At 38.5% G+C, this 21,902-nt stretch overlaps 1 protein-coding gene across 1 annotated transcript in view; it reads right to left on the bottom strand.

Moving 5' to 3' along the window:
* LOC121507563 (sortilin-like) overlaps positions 1-21,902 on the bottom strand; it is a 34,319-nt gene extending 12,417 nt beyond the window's left edge. The window contains exons 1-8 of the mRNA XM_041783986.1: positions 21,598-21,902; positions 6,907-6,969; positions 6,739-6,812; positions 6,528-6,630; positions 6,240-6,401; positions 5,986-6,059; positions 4,597-4,646; positions 4,386-4,513 (exon numbers count right to left, since the gene is read on the bottom strand). Of these exons, the coding sequence (XP_041639920.1) occupies positions 4,386-4,513; positions 4,597-4,646; positions 5,986-6,059; positions 6,240-6,401; positions 6,528-6,630; positions 6,739-6,812; positions 6,907-6,969; positions 21,598-21,837 (894 nt within the window). The 5' untranslated portion in view covers positions 21,838-21,902. The remainder of the gene's footprint in view (positions 1-4,385; positions 4,514-4,596; positions 4,647-5,985; positions 6,060-6,239; positions 6,402-6,527; positions 6,631-6,738; positions 6,813-6,906; positions 6,970-21,597) is intronic.

The raw sequence follows: 21,902 nt of genomic DNA, 5'->3' as shown, positions 1-21,902 counted from the left end.
TATCAGATTTTCACTTCATAATTATAGTGGGCAAAAAATGTCGTGATAACAATATTATCACGATATCAATAAAAATTTAAATAATAATGGGACAATTAATCAAATTTATCTTTAACTTTATTTATGTTATGTTCTCTCTTTTGGCAGATGAATTACACTCAAAATACCTGTCTAAGGAGGTACTGCAGCTGCTGTGTCATTGCGGAGGGTCATATTTCTTAAAAAGTACAGAAAAATTAATAGTAAGGTTTTAATTTATTCTGTAGCATGTGCTTTTAAGCTTTTCAAAGTAAAAAAAAAACATCTGATTTGTTTTGTTTTTTTTTCAGTTTGGCAACAAAATGAAATTTCCATGTTGTGATCAGCAGGGTCAATCTGTTTATCAAAATCCAAGATAGTTCTTTTTACATTCATCAGTTATCAAAGATAACGTACTTTTGCCAGAGTTAAAGATTCTGGGCTTTTGAGATAACATTAGGGGCATAGACCCCAAAAGCCCCCCCATGGCTCCATCTCTGACTGATGAACTTATCCACCACACAAGATTTACATATCATAATGCCAAAACAGTGTCAGAAACATAGGGTTATAAACACATTAGGAAATAATTAATTACAGACGTATTTCAAGAGCACCTGCAGCAGTTTTTTAATGAGACTTTTCCTGTTAGCTGTACTAAAAGAACCGAGTTAGATGGCTGCGTTGGGATCAGGTCTGAATTTAATTTTTGCTTGCACTAAAACTGTTTAAGTTAGTAAACAGGGCACAGTCTAATTTCTTAAATGTGCACAGAAGCTTTAAAACTCCTCATAGCACTGCAGACATACAGTATAAGCGTCTCCACTGCTCTGATGCACCTCATGACACAGAGGAAGGGACTGGCACAGAGATACTGAGCCATATTACTGTTATTTGAGGGGAAATCCCTTCTATCCATAAAAATTGGCCTCTTTTCATAAAGCGTTTAATTTACGGACAAGGACAGGGCCAGAGAGGGGCAAACAGAGTAAAAACGAAGTCTCAGAGAGAGCTGACGGAGCGCTGCGCTCTTTGGCACTCATGAGCAATGATCAGGAAAATAATTTCTCCTACGGCTTAAAAAACAAAGGATGTAGTCTGTAAATATCCCCCTGATGTTACTCTTATCAGTATTGTCCAGTTTAATTAGTCCAGGCTACCAGCTGCCGATGTTTTTGGAGCGTTGTGGCTGATGTGAGACTTTTCTTTCGTGCTTCATTCAGTGATAAAACTTGGTTTAGAACAGTGAAAAAAACGTATTTGTCAAGGGCAGTGCTTAAGTGCACGCAATATTATAATTTCTTAACCTGAACGCAGCTTCTGTCATTCCATGTTTTACGTGAATGGTCAGACTTTAGGAGGAATTGGACGCACATGTTGTAGGTATTGGTGGGAGGGAGAGATGACTAGGGCTGAACGATTTGGGAAAAATAATCTAATTGCGATTTTTTCCCCAGTATTGCAATTGCAATGTGATCTGCGATTATTACTTAAGTTCCTTATATTGTGTTTTTTAACCAACAAACACAAGCAAAGAATCAGCCTATAACAGCACAATATTAGCTAAAACTAGAGCTGAACAACTCTGAAAAATATCTAACTGTGATGATGTTGACTCGTATTGCAAATTGGACAGGAATTGATGTATTGAAGGGAATTAAAATTATTATACCATTCTTATATTTAATAAGAAAAACATAGAAAAAGTATGATTTTTGTAGACTAAAAATACCTGTAGATCAGCGTTACTCAATGCGTGGCTCTAGACCCACATGTGGCTCTTTTGTGATGATTTGTGGCTCTTTTATGGCTAAATTTGAAATATTATTCCCCCAGAAACCCCAGAAAACCATAAAAAGGGAAACTTTGACCACAGAAATTATCCATTACAAGTCACATTAATCAGTTTGTTTCCCACATTTATACACTGGGTTTTAATTATCAACCTTTACTTTTGGCTCGTATATTTTCATTGCCCTCATTTTTTGGCACTTTTAATGCATTTTTACTGCTTTAAGCTATTTTTGTCAATTCTTTTTGCCACTATTATCCAGGTTTTGCCACTTTTTGCCCATTTTAGTAATTTTTCACTAATTTTTTGTCATGTTTTCGCCATCTGTAACTGATTTTTTTTCACTTCTTACCCAAATTTTGCCACTTTCCGCCCTTTAAGCCACTTTTTCTCCACATTTTTGTCACTTTTTAACCCAGTTTTAGGCATTTTATGCCTACTTTGCACCTTTTCACCCTTTTCCACCTTTCGATCATTTTTCCCCCTTTAACCTATTTTTATTGCCACTTTTCACCCTTTTTGCCACTTTTTGACCATTTTTTCACCTTTAACTTACTTTTATTGCTACTTCAAGCTGTTTTTGCCACTTTTGCAAAGGTATTTTTCAACAATTTGGCTCTTTGGTTGAGCAGGGTTGAGTAATGCTGCTGTAGATGATTGCATGATATGTAATGCATAACATCTCTGCTGCTGCTGCAAAAAAGTTTTAAACTGCTATTTTGACATAAATTTGAGGTTAAATAAATATTGCATCTTCTGCAATTTGAAAATTGCAGCAGGCCATGCAATTTGATCTAATTTTCGATTAATTGCCCAGCCCTAGAAATGACACACACTGCACAGGCAGGTGTTAATGACCAGGAAATCAGGGGGAATGGGCAGGTAGGGTGTCAGCTGTTCAACGCAGGGCTTTATCTCTACATCCTGTCCATTAAAAGCCGTTTGAACGAGGAAAAAGAAAAGTTTTTTTTCTCTAAACATCTTGCTGGGCTCCCAGTGTGCGTATGCCGCTGGCACGCATGGAGAGAGAGAGAGAGAGAGAGAGAGAGAGAGAGAGAGAGCGACGAAGTGAGGCTGGACGGTTTCACGAACGAGGGGTGCAGAAGTTAGAGGAGTGCAGGAGTTGATCTGTTACATTGATGGACTTATTAAAAATGTTCAAGGCTCATGACAGCGCTGGAGGAGCACTGGATCATTTACACAATATTATCATATGCACATTTTTAACATGATATTGACATTTTATTTTTTAATACCACAGTTATCGCCAATACCGGTGTACCGCGACAGCCCTAGTCAATACAATTTGGCTTTGTTGACAAAAAGTAGGAAAAAACCCTCTTTGGTATCAAATTAGAAACAGAATAATACAAAGTAATGTGAATTAAACAAAAATATGTAATTAAGTGATTGCATACATATTCACCCCCTGTAAAGTGACTGACCTAATTCAACAGAAGTCCTATAGTTGGTGCTAATAGTCTCACAGTTAGTGAAACAGGATTCACCTGAGTGCAGTGAATGTGTCTCAAGTGATTTTAGTATCAAGACACCTGTTTCTGGGAGGTCCAGTCACTGGTTAATGAGTGTTCCTGGCAACCATTACACCATGAAGATGAAAGAACACTCCAAAAAACTAATAGAAAAGGTCAACAAAAGGCATGCGGGAGACTCCATGATCAAGTGGAACAAAGTTCTTTTATCTGATGAGACCAAAGTGGTGCTTTTTGCCATCAAACAAGACACCATGTTTGGAAGACACCAAACACTGCACATCACCACAAACACACCATCCCCCACTGTGAAGCACAGTGGTGGCATCATCATGCTGTAGGGATGCTTCTCAGCAGTCGGTCATGGAAGGCTTGTAAAGGTAGAGGGTAAAATGAATGCAGAAAAACATAGGAAAATCCTGAAGGACAATCTGACTCAGACTGCAAAAGACTGGGAGAATCTTTATTTTCCAGAAAGTCAATGACCCAAAGCATACAAGCGAAAACTACACAGAAATGTTTTAGAGACAACAAGGTGAATGTTCTGGAGTGGCCGAGTCAAAGGCCAGACCTCAATCTAATACAGAATTCGTGTCTGGACTTGAAAAGGGTTGTTCGCTCCCAATCCCTGTGCAACCTCACAGCATTTGAGCAGTTTTGCAAAGAAGAACGGAGTTAAATTGCAGTGTCCAAATGTGCAAGCCTGATTGAGACCTACTCAGGCAGACTCAGAGCTGTGATTGCAGCCAAAGGTGCATCTACTAAATACTGACTTGAGGGGGTGAATATTAATGCAGTCACTTATTTCACATTAAAAATTTGTATTTAAATGACATTACTTTGTAGAAATCTGTTTTCACTTCAACATTAAAGAGCATTATTTTTGAATTTTTTTGGTCAAAAAGGCCTAATTATATTGACCATTATAAAATCAATAAAAGGGTAAAACATCCAAGGAGGTGAATACATTATATAGGCAATGTAAATATAAATATTCAATGCATCAGAAAAGAAAGCCGCAAATTCACAAAAACATGACACTTATTTCAGATGAATGCCCTTCCAGACACACAAACACATACCGTGCCAGTCATGATTGAAGCAAACACAAAGCGCCCTCCAAGTACAAAAGAGTAAACTCGTGTTGCAATGGTTTTAAAACTTCGACCGTAGTCTGTTGTCTTCCTTAACTCTAACTCTCCTCTATCAGCTAACAAAAAGAAAGAGTGATTAATGGATGCATGGATATTATTTGTTTCATTATACATTGGTGAAAATATTGACTTCACTTACTGCATGATCCATTGTAGTTTGTAGTAAAGTAAATGCTGTTTTTTTGGCCCCTGGAAGAAGAAGAAACCATAATTAGACCCTTACAGGGGAAAAAAATCTAATTATGCTTAGACATGTGAAAGTTGTTTGACTACAAATGTAAATCCATTTTTTGGAATTTGTAGAGATGACAGATAACAGTTTTGGTTTCTTCTAAGTGTGAGTGGGGTGCACATTAACCCCTCAGGCCACACTCTAACCCGCTCTGGTTTTATTCGCTGCCACAGGGGAACAAGGTTTTCACACTGCAGAGATTCTGCTAGTTCAAGGACTGCGGGCTGCATAAGAATGCTACTGCTGACTCATGATTGGCTCTGACAGCAGCTGTGGCTCCCTCACTCTGCAGTCAATTTAGGTTTGGGGCCTAAATGACAGCTGTGGTCACGCAGGACTATCAAAGTGTTCCCACAATGCACCGCTAACAACCCCAGGCTGACACCACAACCTTGTGTGAACTCAAATAAAAAGCAGAATGATCAGAGCGGTTTTAAGAGAGACAGCTGGGATAACAACAATGGACAAATAAATGACACACATGCTGTTATACAAAAACAAAGAAGCACATGTAGGCTGTGTGAAAGCTGAAAAAGCTTTCTCACATCCGATGACGATGGACAGCTCAGTCTCCACTTTTGTCCCTAATTGATAATTAAATTTTCATCCTAAAGCGATTATACAGTGATGGCTGGGGCATCACTGGAAGCAGCCCATCTTTAAAGGTCTTGTATGGAAAGCCCATCGGGGCCTGCAGCTTTCCCACTCTTCATACATGCAAGGGCGTCATGTAGTTCAGAGCGTTGGATAGGCTTGTCCAAATTTTGTTGTTCCTCTGATAACAATTGTGGAAAATCAAGCCGATCAAGAAAGTTATTTTGTATGTTCTTATCAGTAGACAGATCTGACATGTAGAATTTTTTGTAGTACATTTTAAATGCTCCATTTATTTCTCTTGGGTCTGTAATAATAGTGTCGTTTGAGTTCTCCAGCTCATGAATAGTTTTATCATTCTGTAGAGCTTTTACCCACCAGGCAAGTCGTTTACCAGCCTTTTCACCTAGGTCAAAGAATGACTGTTTCAAGTTGTTTAGATTATTTAAAGCTTTGTTTACAAATAGTTCATCGCATTGGGCTCTGAGTATATTAGCTTGCATGTGTACTAAATGTTATTTTCTAAGGCTTTTATTTCTTTTTCAATTTCTAATATTTGCTGTTTAAATTAATTTGATTTAAAACTTGCATAACAAAAACTCTGTCCTCTAATGTATGCCTTTAAAGCATCCCATCTGGTTAAAGGTAAAGTTTCAAACGTATTAACCTATTGACGTAATTCCATGTTTGTATTGTACTTACCATCTGACCAAACAAACACCTTCATCAATCTTCCTCCAGGTGGCACCAAAGTCCTCAGAGAGCCACAGGTCCAGCTGGAGGGAAAACGGCTTAGTCAGTCAATGAGAAAGCACTCCTTGACTTCTGAGTGTTCACTTAAGCCTTATTGAGAGTTCAGTGGCTTGAAATAGAAGCCAGACATCCAATTAAGGCCGGCTGTCAACAAAAATTCTACAAGACTGGAGGTGTGGTTTAGTCAACATGAGAGTTGTTACCGTAATGCTGAGCGTCAGCAGCACATTGCAGTCTGCCGGGTTGTACAGCATCTGAATGAGAGGCTCAAATGGCAGGTCCGTCGGAACAAAAGTCAATCCAAAGTCCTGAGAGCGAAACAGTCTGAAGCCACCAATCTCTGAGACATCCCCAGTGAGCATCACCTAGAATGAAAAACAAAGGGGAATGCTATGATTTACTTAAAATATGAACAATTTTAGCCACAAATATAAATCTAAATGTAAGGCTGTAAAAAAACCCAAAAGGAACATTTTTCTGTTGGTGCTCACTTTCCCAGAGTGGTCAGGACTGATGGCAATGCCAAACTCTGTCTGGATGAAGGTGTGGTTGATCAGGTGAGTCACATCCTTGAATGTCTTCCCGTAGTCTTCACTAGCAAAAAGTGACACAGATGCAGTTAGACCCTCAGAAAACAGCAATGAAAAAATGTTGCTGCCTGATTCCTGCTCAGAATGACTTCAGCTGAGAGGAATTTCTCACCTCCTGTAGAGATTGGACTGACCGAAACGCATCATGAACAGCGGGACCTGAAATGTGGTCAACACCAGAAGCACCTGATAGAAAAGAAAAGGAGTGATGAAACAATCTGTGGCATTTGGCACATTTTTTAGCCTTTTACTTTATTTACACTCATGTAAACAAACTTACCCCAGAACCATCTCCCACCCAGGCCAGTGAAAGTGAACCCATGGTCCGCACTTTGAAGGTGAACTACAGAATTAAAAAACAAAAGGGAAATTTGTGTAAATTAATCCACAATGGTTTTTTTTTTTTAATTCATATACAGTTTCCATTGATATACAGCGTGTAAGATTAGTTTGACAGGTTTGGCATGACCAGGACTCTTCCAAGAGCTGGTCACCCAGCCAAACCGAGCAATCAGAGGAGAAGAGCCTTAGTAAGAGAGTTGACCAGGAACCCAATGGTCACTATGACTGAGCTCCAGAGATCCAGTGTATCGTATCATATCGTATTGTGCCGTTTCGTAATGTGTTACATCTTATTACATAATTTTGTTTCGTATTGCCTTGTATCATGAGTTATCCTGCTATTTCCAGCCCTGATTATTTGTAATTTCTCAAAAATGTTGAAGACTTAATAAACATATTGGTAAGAATATATACATGTTCAGAGTTTAGGCTAAAATAAACAGTTTTGTGCATGTGTTTCTGTCACTTGCTCAACAGACAAGCCAGTAGACAGAATGAATTGTCCTTACTGTCCAATGTAACTCGGCCATTTGGATGCACTCCGCGTGTGTGACCTACATTCCTGCTTAAACGACAAAGCTGAGCTGGAGAACAAGACAATAAATGATGTCCTAAGCACAGCAGGAACACACATGTACAAACACATGTACCCACAATCACACTCTTACATTAAAATGTAGACTGAGCTAACCATTCAGACTATTAATACTCTAAAATTTAAAAATGTCACAACATAATAATAGCACAGTTTACTATGTAAACTTGAACTTTTATTTCACAAGATCTCTGACTGCAAACAACATTCCAGCCTATTCATATGAAGTGAAGTTCAAGTGTTTGGTCACTTGAGCGAGGCTCAGCCAAAGCTCACAGTGTTTGGAGTCAGAGGAAGGTTTCTCCCCTCTTCTCCTGTGCTGCTGGGGCAGACATGTTTACAAGGTGAGCCCAGCCCTGTAGCGTCTGCACAGCTCTGTAAAAGCCACAGGACACAGCCAGGTCTGCCCGGTGGAAACTCTTTGTAAATATGTCCAGTGGAAACGGGTCTGCCCCCTCTGTCCAAGTCTGTGAACACAACTTTCCATCCATCATCCACATGAATCATTTCATCACACCCAGCTGCATTCATATTTTCTTTCTGCTTTTGATCATTTCATTGCTCAACAACTTATTGATTGATAATCAGTTCATCTGTTCACCTATTCAAAGCATGATGTGTCCTGTTATGCTAACTGTTCTTAATGCTGTTCAAGCCTTCTTCCCAGTTTTAGCCGTGTCATCTGTGCTTTTTTCAAGATCATAACATGGATTTGAAAGTTAAGACTGGCTCCTTAGGATGCTCATTTAATATCAGTGTAGTGTCTTGTTGTTTTGCCATTAATTAGTGCAGAGAAAGATAATGAAGTCTAAGATTTATAACATGCTTATCTAACTCTTACCACATGGAATATTAACATACAGAAGGCTGTTGGCTCCTGTTTCAGGGGATTTGGACAAAACATCCTAATTTAGCTGCCAACAGCGCTGTACGTATTATGCTAATACCATAACCCAGGGTATCCCTTCTATTACAGTACATTCAGAATGTATTATTTTGTCTTATTTTGCAGTTAGATACTACAGTCCAAAAAATCATATATTATCAATCATCAACACTCAGTACCCCATCAGGTCAAAGTGGAAACTGAATTTTAGACATCTTTGCAAATTTGCTAAATATAAAAAAATTAAAAATCACATTTGCATAAGCATTTAGACCCCAAAACACTTTGAATTTAGCTCTGATGTTTCTCATTTCCTCTAAATCTAGCTGAGATGTTTCTATACCTTGATTGGAGTCTATCGGTGGTAAATAAAATTGATTGGACATGATTTGGAAAGGCACACACCTCTTTATAGAAGGTCTCACAGCTGACCATACAGAGTAAAGACCAAGCCATAATGTCAAACAATCCTGATTGTTGCAAAGCTACCAAAATGCTGCATTAAAGGCTCCCTTCCTCCATAATTCTCAAGTGGAAGTTGTACACTACCAGGGCTCTTCCAAGAGCTGGTCTATCAGACAAACTGAGCAATCCGGGGAGAAGTGCCTTGGTAAGAGGTGAATGAGAACCCAATGGTCACTCTGACTGAGCTCCAGAGATCTCGTGTGGAGATGAGACAAAGTTCCAGAAGGACAACCATCACTGCAGAGTGGGTAGGCAGAAGCCTCTTCTCACTGCATAACACATGAAAACTTATTTAGAGTTTGCTACACACTTCATGGGAAAGTCAGGGGGCTTTAATATGTTTTGCACTGAAGAGAGACTTCTGTCTAGCCACTCTGCCATACGCCTAGCTCAGTAGGCTTTATTTTTAAATAAATTGTAATAATTGTTTACTAATTGTTTTAATTTGTCATGATTGGGTATTAGGCATGTCTTAGACTGCAGCATCAGGCTGTTTCATAAGAAAAATGAAAAAGTGAAGGGGGTTGAATACTTTCTGTACGGAAGAGGATAAGGGCCACTGAAATTTTTTTTTTTGAGATGCACTATTTTTTTTATCTAATTCTGAGATCGATTAAAGTAAGGATTCTGAGAAGAAAGTCAAAATTATGAGATTACAGTCAGAATTTTGAGAATAAAGTCAGAATTCTGAGGAAAAAACGGAATTCTGAGGAAAAAACGGAATTCTGAGAAAAAAAAAACGGATTCTGAGATTTAAGTCAGAACTATGAGAATAAAGTCAGAATGATAAGGAAAAAAGTCAGAATTATGAGAAAAAGTCAGAATTCTGTGGTAAAGTAAGAATTCCAAGATTAAAGTCAGAAGTTTGAGATTAAAAAACAGAATGATAAGAAAAAAGTCAGAATCCTGGGATTAAAGTCTTAATTCTCAGAAAAAAAGGTTTTATTCTGAGAAAAAAATCAAAATTCTGAGAAAAAAAGTCATAATTCTGGGGTAAAAGTCAAATTCTTAGGTAAAAGTCTTCTGATTTTGATGTCAGAATTCTGACTTTAATCTCAGAATTCTACTTTTTTCTCACAAGTAAAAGTTTTTTTTTTCAGTGGCCCTAATCCTCTTCCATATTTCTGAATGCACTGTATGTCATGTAAAAAAAAATGCTATATAAAATGTGTATCAAAAAAACAAAACAAAACAAATTGAAGCCAAACAAAACAATTTGAAGCCAATTCAATTCTACTCACTGCTCTACTTGGTTATTTGTTTTGAATTTCTTCTTTAATAATATGATTTTTTAAATCACGTGGTGAGGTCATACTGTCTTCTGTAACAGTGATGTGAAGTTTGGGAAAAGTTTAACGGTATTAAATATTGGATATAGTACTGTCCCACTGCAGCACCAAGGACTGCATTTAAGCAGAGTGGCACTTGGTGCTAAATGCCAACATTAGCATGCTAACACAGCATTAATATATTGAGCGCAATTAAAATCCTTAATTATTGTATTAATTTATTTTTAATCATAATTAATGACATGCTTTATTGTCCCTTTCAGCACACTTTAGTTAAGCCACTGCAACATTTCCTGCAGCCACAGTGATGTAAAGTAAATAAATCCCCCACTGCTCCTTTACCTGTTATTATATAAAACCTCTCAGATAGCTGAGTGGACAAGTCAGCCGTCATCTGCATCTTGTGTTCCCTTATTTCCTTTTCCTAACAAGTTCCTTTTTCCATGGTTAACTTTATGTCATTACTCTTTTAAAGGGTGATAGACCTAAGTTGACTTTTGGTGGATAGGGAAGGGAGTTTCAGGGTAACTCGTGACACAACACTACAAGAGTTGACCCGAGATGAAAAGGCAGGGAAATCTGTTAAAGCCATTATATCACAGGAGTCAGAAAGATGTTTTGAGTAGGGATAGTTTGTCTTTTCCCAAATTAGATTTCTAAAATCTACACAATGTCATCTTTTATCAGTTGAGCTATGCCATATCATATTAACTCTGAGATTTAACCCTGAGAAACCCTTTTAATCTGGATTTGATCACTTTGCAGACAGTCTGAATAGACAGAGAAGAGATATAAAATGTAACCAAGTCAAAACATAAATAAATAAATTGTCCATTTACAGTGTGAACGGCCTTATTCCCACTAAAAGTTTCACGGTGTCCTGTCCTCCTGGATCAAGCCTTTATAAATGATCTGCCTGCTTCTCATAGATCTGCATTCAATTTAACCAGCAGAGTGTTTTAAACATCTGTTCCTCTATAGCCCTGACTGAGCAGATGCTGACATGACCTGCTACAGTTCAATGAGACTGAAACCTAAACATAAACAACTGCAAAGAAAAGCAAGTCAGTGTAGCAAAGGCTGGTTCTGAGTCAAGAATAGAGAATGAATATGCAGGATAGATCAGGTGACAGGTAAAGGAAAGTAAAGCTACTGTGTCCTGCTCTGTGATGAGGAAAACAGAAGAGCAGGAGGGAACACTGAAGAGAGAGACAAGACAAGATTATAAGTCAGCAAAAACTTATGAGATAAAAGTCTGAGCCACCAGGATGTGGCCTCACAAACCAGACATGACCTCATGCTGTAACCAGGGTTGCATCCAAGGACTGATATGTGCTTTGAAAAGGCTCCATCTAATCTAACGTTCAAGGTCTGTCTGTAGATTCAACTTTAAAAAGTGCGCACATAGCTGACACACAGATATACTCACTAATACTCAGTGCTGCTGGGTGAGAGCTCAGTAAAGTCCTCTCTCAGAGGTCAGATGCCAACACAATGAGCTCATTATTCGCTCTGTTCTGGGCCTTAACCTTTCTGCTTCAGTCGTGTTTACACACACAAAACTTCAGAAGAGGAGGTCAGGCACTTTGGGCTCTGATCTTGCACATGAAGCTCTGTAAAGCCAGCCTCTGATGCTGGATTAAAGGATTTGAGGGGGCCGAGATATTAACTGGACTGTGTGATATCTATTTTGAGTTTCATTGTTGCAGAAAAGAAACAAAGTAGACAAGCTGGCAGGAGGCCTAATTCAACCAGATATTACCAAGTGATTGTAGTATAAAGACAGCTATATCTGGAAGGTCCAGTCACTGGTTAATCAGAATTCCTGGCTACCATTACAACATGAAGACAAAAGAACACTCCAAACAACTCAGAAAAAAGGTTATTAAAAAGAATAAATCTGGGGATGAGACCACAATGGTGCTTTCTGGCCATTATACAAGATGTCACATTTGGCAGACACCAAATGCTGCACCAACTATCTACACTGTGAATCACAGTGGTGGCAGCATCACGCTGTGGGGATGCTTCTTGGCAGCCTGTCCTGGAAGGTCAAACAGGAGAGAAAATGTTAACGTACAAGGAGTGTTTCACCAAAAAAGGCTATGAAAAACAGTTGTAGCAGCTCATCATCTACTAATCTGCTGTGTTAAACAATGATTTTAGTACTGGACCATAATTTTCACAATTTGTGCTTCTCTAACAGCAACAATACATTCACAATAGTGAATTTCAGCTGTTTTTGAATAAATTTTAAAAATTGATCATGTTGACAGGAGACAACATTACAATCTAAGTGGAAACAAGCATCATCTTATCTCACAGACACTCACTATTATGGTATGAATGCTTTTGATTAATATTAACTGAATAGTAACCCTTATAGCATGATATGTATTTTACAACCAGATCCTTGCTGATAATAGGTCAAAATGCCTACATGTCCCAAGATATAATGCTCATAAGCAATGATAGCCTTGCTCCTCTGCATTTCCTCTGCTGTATAGTCAGGCTCCATTAAACACTGTTACTATCCACACAGCCAATGCACTGTGAAATGCATCTTTACTCATAACTTCGTCTATATTTGTATTTCAGATTGACTATTCTCTGTTAGTAGTTCAGTTGGGTTGTTACTTTGCAACACAAGCAGATCTGTGGACTAAACCTTCAGGTTAATGTAGCCTGTAATTCTTAAGGGCCACAAGTCAGGTCACATGACAATGCAGGTGGCCAGGAGAACAAGAGATTTTGCTGCTTGGCAAAGCTGTGCGCCGGAAACACAGAGGAGCTTGGCAACAACTGAGGGAGCTTTTTAACTCTATGTACCTAACTTGGAGGTTGAAAGTCAGAGATTTTTTCCACTAAAAGGTTTGGTGATCCCTTGATTCTCCCCTCTGTGCCACAATGACATTCAGATTGTTTGGGTTATGTCAAATATTCCTGTCTGAACTCATGTAACAACCTTTGTGATTCCTAAACATTTGCTCACTACCATGCTGAGGTTAAAAAATGTCCAGTTGTCCAACTTTTGTGTCCAAATACATTCCCATACCACTACTTGTTTTCAGAGATGGACAGATTGTGAAATCAGGGAAAATATCGACCTAGGGCTGAAACAGTTCCTCGAATTACCCGAGTGATTAGATTAAAAAATATCCTCAAGGTAAATTATCTGCCTCGAGGCTTCACTTAAATCAGTCATGTATCCATATATGCCCATGCTGTAGCCTGGACATCGTGCCGTGTGTTGCACGGCGTGCTGTGTTTCACACGGACAACTATTTGTGTGGCACAATGCACTTGTTTTCGCTGTTACCATAATGTAACATGCATGATACAAGGCGTGAAAATCACAAGGGAAGAGAACTTAATGCAGTGATGTTTACAGGCACTCGTCCTGAGTTTTTACACAACTGGTGGCCGTGGCTTCATGGCAGATATGGCGCTATGCCTGCACCAGTGAACCTATACAGGTTTACGCGCTGCTTGCATGACTCGCTGGAGTGAGACAGCGCTCAGTTTGTGTCTGCAGACTTCAGGGAATTTCATAAACTTCTCTGACTAACCCGACAGTTTCACAAAACACAGCCATGTGTCATGCTTCAAGTCCTGTTTTGGTGCTTTCACCCTCTCTCTCTCTCTCTCTCTCTCTCTCTGTTCCGCGTACACACGTTATACATTTAATGATAAATTATTTAAATTCAGCACACTGACGTCTTAATTACAGCATATTTTTCAAAAAGTTTCAGCATAATAATAATAATAATAATTTGCTAAGACTTACAGTGCTTAATACATTTATTAGAACACCCTAACCCTAACCAAACTAAGGTTTATGCCACAGCTGACCTAAATTAACAGCATTGGTAATTACCAAAATCATTTTCTTAGTTTCTGCAATGGTTAATACACCAATATGTGGAAGCTCTTTAACCCAAATGATATTTTTAATGCTAAAATATAATTATTTTTGTTATGCATGAATTTTTAAATTTACTGAATTCCAAAAAAACTAAAAAAAATTGTAAAGCACATTATTATTTCTTGATTAATATGTCAAATTATAGTTATATACTTGCATTCCTAAACAGAAAAATGAGTTTTAGTGCTTGAATGTTATGCTTGATTAATTTCTGACTTCTCAGAGAAGCCCAGTGAGCTGGCTCAAATTTGGGTGAATTCAGTTTGAAATCCCTCATTCCTGTTCAAAATGGTAAAACATTTCATTTCAAAACATTTCATTTCATTTTCAGTCAGAGCTGACTGAAAATGAAAGAGTCTGCATTAAAGCACTTCATGATGCTTGATGGTCTTTGAGACAAATACGACAGGTGGTCTAATAAATTTATTAAGCACTGTATATTGATAATAAATTGACACCAATTAAATGGAAAAAGCCTATTATCACAGACAGTGACAGAGATTCAATTGGTTACAGTTCATCATCATACAGTCAGGATTCAACAGGTCACAGAGGCAGCTTTATCCCTTAAAATGTGTTCACCAGGTCAGTAGATAGTCTTAAAGGTCAGATTATTTTGGCTGATGAATTCACAAACAAAATGTGCAAAAATTAAAAGTGAATACCCTATGAAAAATAGACCATTTTCCTGTAATCTAAAGGTTCACCTTTCAGACATCATCAGACCACTGCGTGAATGATGGCACTTTATTCTCGCTATAATGTGAAATATTGGATTTATGCATAAAATAGAGGATTTTAAAATGATTAAGTGTCCTTTTACTTTAATAAGAAATTGGAAAATAGAAATAAACTACAATAAAAGAAATGAAGTTTAAGCACCAAAAATGTCCTGGGAGAGGAGCTCTAAAACCCCAAATATGGCATAATCTAAGTAATTATTTTACTTCCTTTCCCTGTTTCTTTAATAAATGTAAATTGCCATCAGAACTTCATTGTACTTTGTAAAAAATATTTTCTTTAGAGAACTTGTAAAAACCATTTTTAATGTAGAAGTAGTTTCTTTAAGGGACCAAGTTTCTATTCTCATTTGTCTAGTACTACTTCTCCTGAAAAAGTAAAGTGACAGATTAAAAAAAGCAATATTTCTTATTAGAGTACTCGATTAATCGGCAGAAGAATCAATAGACTATTTGATTACAAAAGAATCGATTACTGCAGCCCTACTGATAGCCTTGCCTGATTCCATGGCTGTCATCTGGCAGATCCATCTTGCAAAGCTTCAAGTTGAAACGTCTGAATGACTAAACCAATCAGCATCATTTAGAGAGAATAAGGTGGTAGTTAAGGGTGCACTTTAATCTAACTGTAAGCCAGTAAACAATGGCGACCAGTGCTATAGCAGCAGGTTCAACAGAATTGGCCTATGGCTAAGTCCCGCCCTCAAACACGATGAGCCAATCACAGTACGTATAGCCGTTCCATACACCTGGACAACTGCTGCCTGGACGTCCATTGAAATGAATGGGAGAAAGTCAGTTTTCGTCCAGTTTTATGAGGTTTTTTTTTGAGATTTTAAGTTTAAAAATGGTCAAATGGTGTTCATGGGGTACATGCAACTCCAACACAAGGTATCCTGAGAGGCTGGGTGACGGAGTGTATTTTTACCCTTTCCTAAGCCACATCTAAACCAAGAAAAGTGTCTTCTTTGGATATAATTGTGCAGTAGACCACAACATCAACTCAGCGTGAATACAGTTAACACGGATGTCTACATCTGTTCTAAGGTAAGCCAACATTGTCTTTGAGGCTACATATTGTCACTTTGCTGGAAAGAAATATAAAGTTATCTTTTACATCTCTAACGTTAGCTAAAGTTAGCCTAACGTTAGCCTAACGTTAGCTCCTAGCTGCGTTGTTCGTTGTCTTTGTTTGTTGGGAGTTCATTGGCATTTTTTGTTCTAGTTTTTGTACTTTGGGGATCGTACATCATTGTTAGCTGTTGTCCAAAGGGCTCTAATTAAACTAACGTCAACTTCTGGAGCTTAGCTTCATGAACTTATCTGTAATAGCAGAGATAACAAATGTTGGCAAACGTTATGCTGAATGATTCAATGTAAATACTGTAGCACCAGACTAATGGAGAGACACTCTTGGTAAAGATGGTAAAAAGGCATTATATTTTTCACATATTCTGTGCCAAAAACCTTAACTTCAGTGGCACTTTGATTCTGATCCTCTATCTTGTGGTCTGAGATTGTGGTGGCAACGAGATGCGGTTGATGACGTTTGCACTGGGACCTGTAAATTTTGGCTTGTAACTGAAGCTTTTTATCAACCTTCTAGACAATAAAATGATTAATATATCCCTCCAATGCGTAGTTTGGACCCTTTTGGTGACTTCTAGATGATATGTGATCTTTCTGTCTCCAAAAATCATCAACGGCCTCCTCTGAAATGTCTCCTACTGTGACACCTGCCATAGCGCCTGTCACTGAATGCTCATTGTTTGTCTGAGTGAGTGGAGGGGGCGTGGCTTAGCCATAGGTCAATTGGACTAAATTTCTTTAATAAAAAAAGAGCAAACACCAACAATGGGCTGATGCTCAGATGGATGTGCATTAAATCCCAAGCAATGGATACGTGACACAGTGTATTTGGCATACCAGGTTAAAACACCAATATTAGGGCTGAACGATTTGGGAAAATAATCTAATTGTGAATTTTTTCCTCCAATAATGCGATTGCAATTTTGCCTTCAGTTCCTCATCTTATTTATTTTCCGACAAACACAAGCAATAAATAATTCTATACTATGACAACACAATATCAGATAAAACTAGGGCTGAACAATTTTGAAAAACATCTAATTGTGATGATTTTGGCACGTATTGCAAATTGGTAATAACTTATTGTATTGAAGGGAATGATAATTTCTATTTCATCCTCATATCTAATCAGAAAAATGTACAGAAATGAAGAAAGCAAGATTTTTGTGTAGACTACTCTAAAAAATGGGTCTTGAATGATTGCATGATAAGGCATGACATCTCTGCTACAAAAAAAGTTTAAACAGGTATTTTGACTTAAATTTCAGGTCCAAGAATATTGCGACTTCTGCAATTTGACCATTTTTATCAGCAGTTCTTTGTAGTAAGAGGCTCAAACAATATCACCGCAAAAAAATGTCAGAAACAACAATATAAGAAGCTTAACTTTTAATATGAGACGTCGCTCTTCAAACAGTGCTTTACTGGGCCAGTGGGTACTTGGGTGGCTGCATGTATTTATAGCTGGGGCACCCACCAGAGTCTTTGTTCATGTGTGGAAAATGCTGGGCAATTACTTTAATTGTTAAAGGTGCAGTGTGTAATATTTAGCCTAGTAGCATTTAGCTGAACAAACTTGGTAAAATAAAGCAAAACATTTCTGAGACGGTCTACCTAAATAAGTGTTTAGTCATCTAAATTCAAAAATAGCTATTTTGAAAAAAACAACTCAGAATGAACCTTTAATTCATACATAGGGAGGGTCCCCTCCATGGAGGCCGCCATCTTGGATTTTTACATGTTTCCATGGTAACATGGAAGGAAAAAAGGAAAAAAGGATAAATAAAGTCATTGTATTGTATTGTATTCACATTACAGAAACATTAAATTCAACTGGTTGCCACAGTTTCCAGCAGAGAAATGGAATCTAGAACCCACTTCTAGATGTTGATATTCAGTTTTACACACTGCACCTTTAATAAAATGGTTTGTTAATAAAATGGTTTATCAATATATGGTTGTTATGATTTTTTCAGTGCATAAAAATACTTGATTCAATCTCCAGTACTTGAATCAATAAAAAAACAGAATTTGAGAAAATTCATGTACATGTCTAACAAAGGTCAGCAAGCATCTCTTTATTTTTGTAAGCCATTTTGGTCTCTTTGCTTAACTTTCTCCCCCTGCATCAACAAACCCATAACTCCCTTCTCCTGCTCCCTCTCTCTCTTTCTCCATGTTTTCTTGGTGCTCAAACAGCTGGCTGCGACCCAGTAAAGCTTCACCCTGAAAACAGAACATGTTTTCTTTCTGCGTTTTTTAGCCAGAGTGGATAGAGGACAGGTTAAAGTGAGAAGAAAAGAGTAGAAACAGTCAGCTGGTTTGTAAACCAGACACTGTATGCCAAGAGGAAAAAGGAAAGAAGAAAGAAGAGGAGTAAATGAGGCAGACAGAACACATCCTGTGTAGTCTATCAAAGAGCCGAAGTAGGACAGATATGCTAATTCACATGGCAACAGAAAAAATATAGAGCGTGTACTGCTGATCTAAATGCTCATACATCCTTGTCTGATTTTGCCCTGCAGCTCTGATAACACAAACCTCAGACTTGACTTCACATTAGAGCTCACATCAAGTTCAGGAGGAAAAAAAAAAAAGAAAACGAGGGGAATGTTTGCTGAGGGGGAAAAGACCCAGAGGACAGAGGAGTCTGCTCTCTGTGAGCATGCCAAATCATTTTCACACTCAAAAAGTAAGCCCAGGTGTCTGAGCCTCCTAAAATGATGTAACATCTATTTATCCATCAGTCACCCTCACACACAAACACAACAGGAAGATTGTCCTGTGGAGCTGTGGGGCTTTTTTGTTTTTCTTGAACATTCCTCTGGACATCTGGGTGGTTCTTGTTGTACCTTGTTGTTGTATTGCCTATTTTATTTAATTAGGAGCATCTATATGATGATTATAAACACATTGAACATGGCAACACAAACAGAAGTCCTAGATGCCCAGTGACTTCATATATCATAGATTTCCGCAGATCCAAACACCCTCTTCAACCAGTGAACACTTGTGGTGTGGACATTGAGGTGGTGACATTGTATAAATATTTAGGTGTACACCTGGATAATAAGTTAGACTAAGATAATAAGTTGGTCTAAAAACATAGACTTCATCTACAAAAAGGGGCAGAGTCGCCTCTTTTGCCTGAGAAGACTCCAATCAATAGACATCTGCAGTAAGATGCTGCAGATGTTTTATCAGTCTGTGGTGGCAAGTGTTCTGTTTTATGCTACAGTCTGCTGGGGAGGCAGTGTAAAACACAAGGATGCAAGGCATCTGAACAAACTGGTGAAAAAAGCTGGCTCTGTGGTTGGAATCAAGCTGAACTCATTGGAGGATGAGGTGGAGAGACACACAATGAAGAAGGTGGAGGCCATTCTGAGGAACATGGATCATCCACTTCATATCTCCCTAAATGACCGAAGAAACAACGATGGTGGACGGCTCTTATCCCTGCGCCGCAGGACAGAAAAATTTAGAAAATCTTTCATTCCATCAGCAATTAGACTTTATAATTCTACCGTAAACAGATGAGAGAGACTCCAGACAATTGAATTTCCCAGCGGGGATAATTATAGTTATTGTATTGTATTGTATTGTATTATTGTGCTACTTATTGTTTTCAATAATCAGAACTGCTGGCAAGCTCCTGCACACTGCCTAAAATTCAGTTATTTTCTCACAGTGTGTAGGAGTTTGTTTTTGACAATAAGAACCGAAAAATAGCCCAATACTGGGTATCCAGGTCTTCTGCTTTGTTAATGTGGTACGAATCAGGTATCAATAAGTCACATCAAAGAATACATTCCTGGTGTTGCAAACAACACTTGTTTATTTTTTACAGAAAAAAATCAAGGCACAGTCATATGCACAAGTTTTAGGCTTGATGTGCCACAACCCAGGGGTGGAGAGGGGCGAGACTGGTCAGAGTCAAGCTCTACACATGTACACACGTGTGCCGCTCTGCAGCCAAGGTCAAGCTCGACACGTTTCTTCTGTCCCGGCCTTTTCTCCCCTGATGTTACACCCAGAGACCGCTGGTGGTTTTAAGGCCCTTGGGACATCCACAGAACAACCAGGGGCTTGTGGCAACCCTACTACCTGCACAGACAGTACCTTAGGCCTGACTTACTTGCCACATCAACTCTTTACTGTGCCTGACATGTGGACTTTGTTGTTTTTTTTCTACATGTTATTTCCCCATGCACCTGGGGATATGCAAGGACATCCAGAGCACTACCAGTGTGTCAATCCTCCTTAGAGCCTGACTGTGCCCTCAGGCAGGCTTACTCGCCATTATATGCCTTACTTCAGACTCAATTTTTAGCCCAAACATGCCTAAAGGTTCTGCACAGTACTATATATATATCTTATTGTCACTCAGCTAAGAGGGTTTGCCGTACTATTTTTGGTTATTTTGAAGAGATGTACTTGTAACCCAGAATTCCAGTCAAATCTGAAGGATTTGACAGGATTTTACATATTGGCTTGCACTGATTGGGGTTTAGTCAAAAGGATTTTAACAGTAATGTCTTTCAATGTCTCTGTGTCTCATTTTATGTTAAGTATGGCTGCTGATTATTTGATTGAAATGTTATCTGTGCTAATGACTTGCTGTTGGCTTGGAATATGCTGGTGAAGTAATCTTATTTTCTACCAACGAGTTTGACAAATTAAGACCTGTTTAGGTGCTACTTTCAGGCCTGCAAAAGCTAACATCCGATGAGTCTGTCACAAAAAAAAATTGATTGAAAGAAAATCATACCCAATATAAACAAACATAAAAATAATCATGTAGTTCCTTTTGAAAGTGTTGCTCTGCAGATCTTCCCTTTATCAGTCAGTCATCAGTTGTTGACGTCACTAAAATATTGTTTAAAATAAACTGACATCCTAATCTCATAGGAGGATGTCCTCTCTTAATCATGTCAGGTAACAGACTGTCCAGAAATAATCCAAATACAATCACTTTACAGTTTCAGAGAAATAGTAAGTCCTTAGATGAGAGAGGATCAGAACCAAACGGTGGGATTTTGATTAAAAAATAACGTTTTAATAACAGCTATTTTTGTCACATCAAGATTATTTACTAGAAGTGCAGATGTGTACAAAACATGTCGGAAACCGTGAATTTAGATATTCGTTCCGCATTTCCCAAAGGCTTTAAAATCCTTACATGTCTGTCTTTTCTGAGCAGTCACAAAATATATATTTACTGCAAGAAGGAAAAAACTAAGTCCGAAACTTTCTTCCTATAGCAAGCTGGAACAAAAAGATATGCATCTGTCAATTATACAGGACAAAACAGTTTCTAACTAGTAACACGACAGTCGACTAAATGGATAGTCGGTGACTAATCGATGACCAGACTAGGCACTAATTATCCGATAATGGACTTCAGGACTAGGTGAACTACAGGGCTCCCTTCCCCTCTGAGATAACACTTCTTGTTGCTTTGAAAAAGCTGATGGATGTAAAATGCTGATCGATCAGAGTGTGTTGAAGTTGTTTACAGTGTGCAGATAGTGAAGAGCTCCATGTGCTGAGAAGATCACAGACTGTTCACTCCAACATTCACAAAGCCAAACTGAATCTCTTTAAACAGTTGTTGTTTTAAATTGGAGATTAGCCACTTACAGAATGGGTGTTGTTCTGCAGGGTTGCCTCAGCTTCAGCCACTTCAGTGCATGTCTGTTCATTCAGTCCTGCGCTGCGTCTCCACAGCTCCTTCTTCTCTGCACCATGTCGCTCCTCATCCCTGCTAAACTTCCCCTGCAGCCCGTTCACATTTGACAGCTTTTGTCCCGGGTTCATACCTGTGCCAAGCACACACGACAAACAACAGAGCGCCAAAATGCAAGACGAGGGCTGGATCATGTTTACAAAGATCACTGACCAACTTTGGACCCAGCGAGAAACTCCTCTGTCCCAGCGCTGGCTCC

This window comes from Cheilinus undulatus, linkage group 3 (assembly GCF_018320785.1).
Source record: "Cheilinus undulatus linkage group 3, ASM1832078v1, whole genome shotgun sequence".
NCBI classification, from domain to species: Eukaryota; Metazoa; Chordata; class Actinopteri; order Labriformes; family Labridae; genus Cheilinus; species Cheilinus undulatus.
The sequence above is the reverse complement of the archived record's forward strand: the minus strand, read 5'-3'. Positions and strand labels throughout refer to the sequence as shown.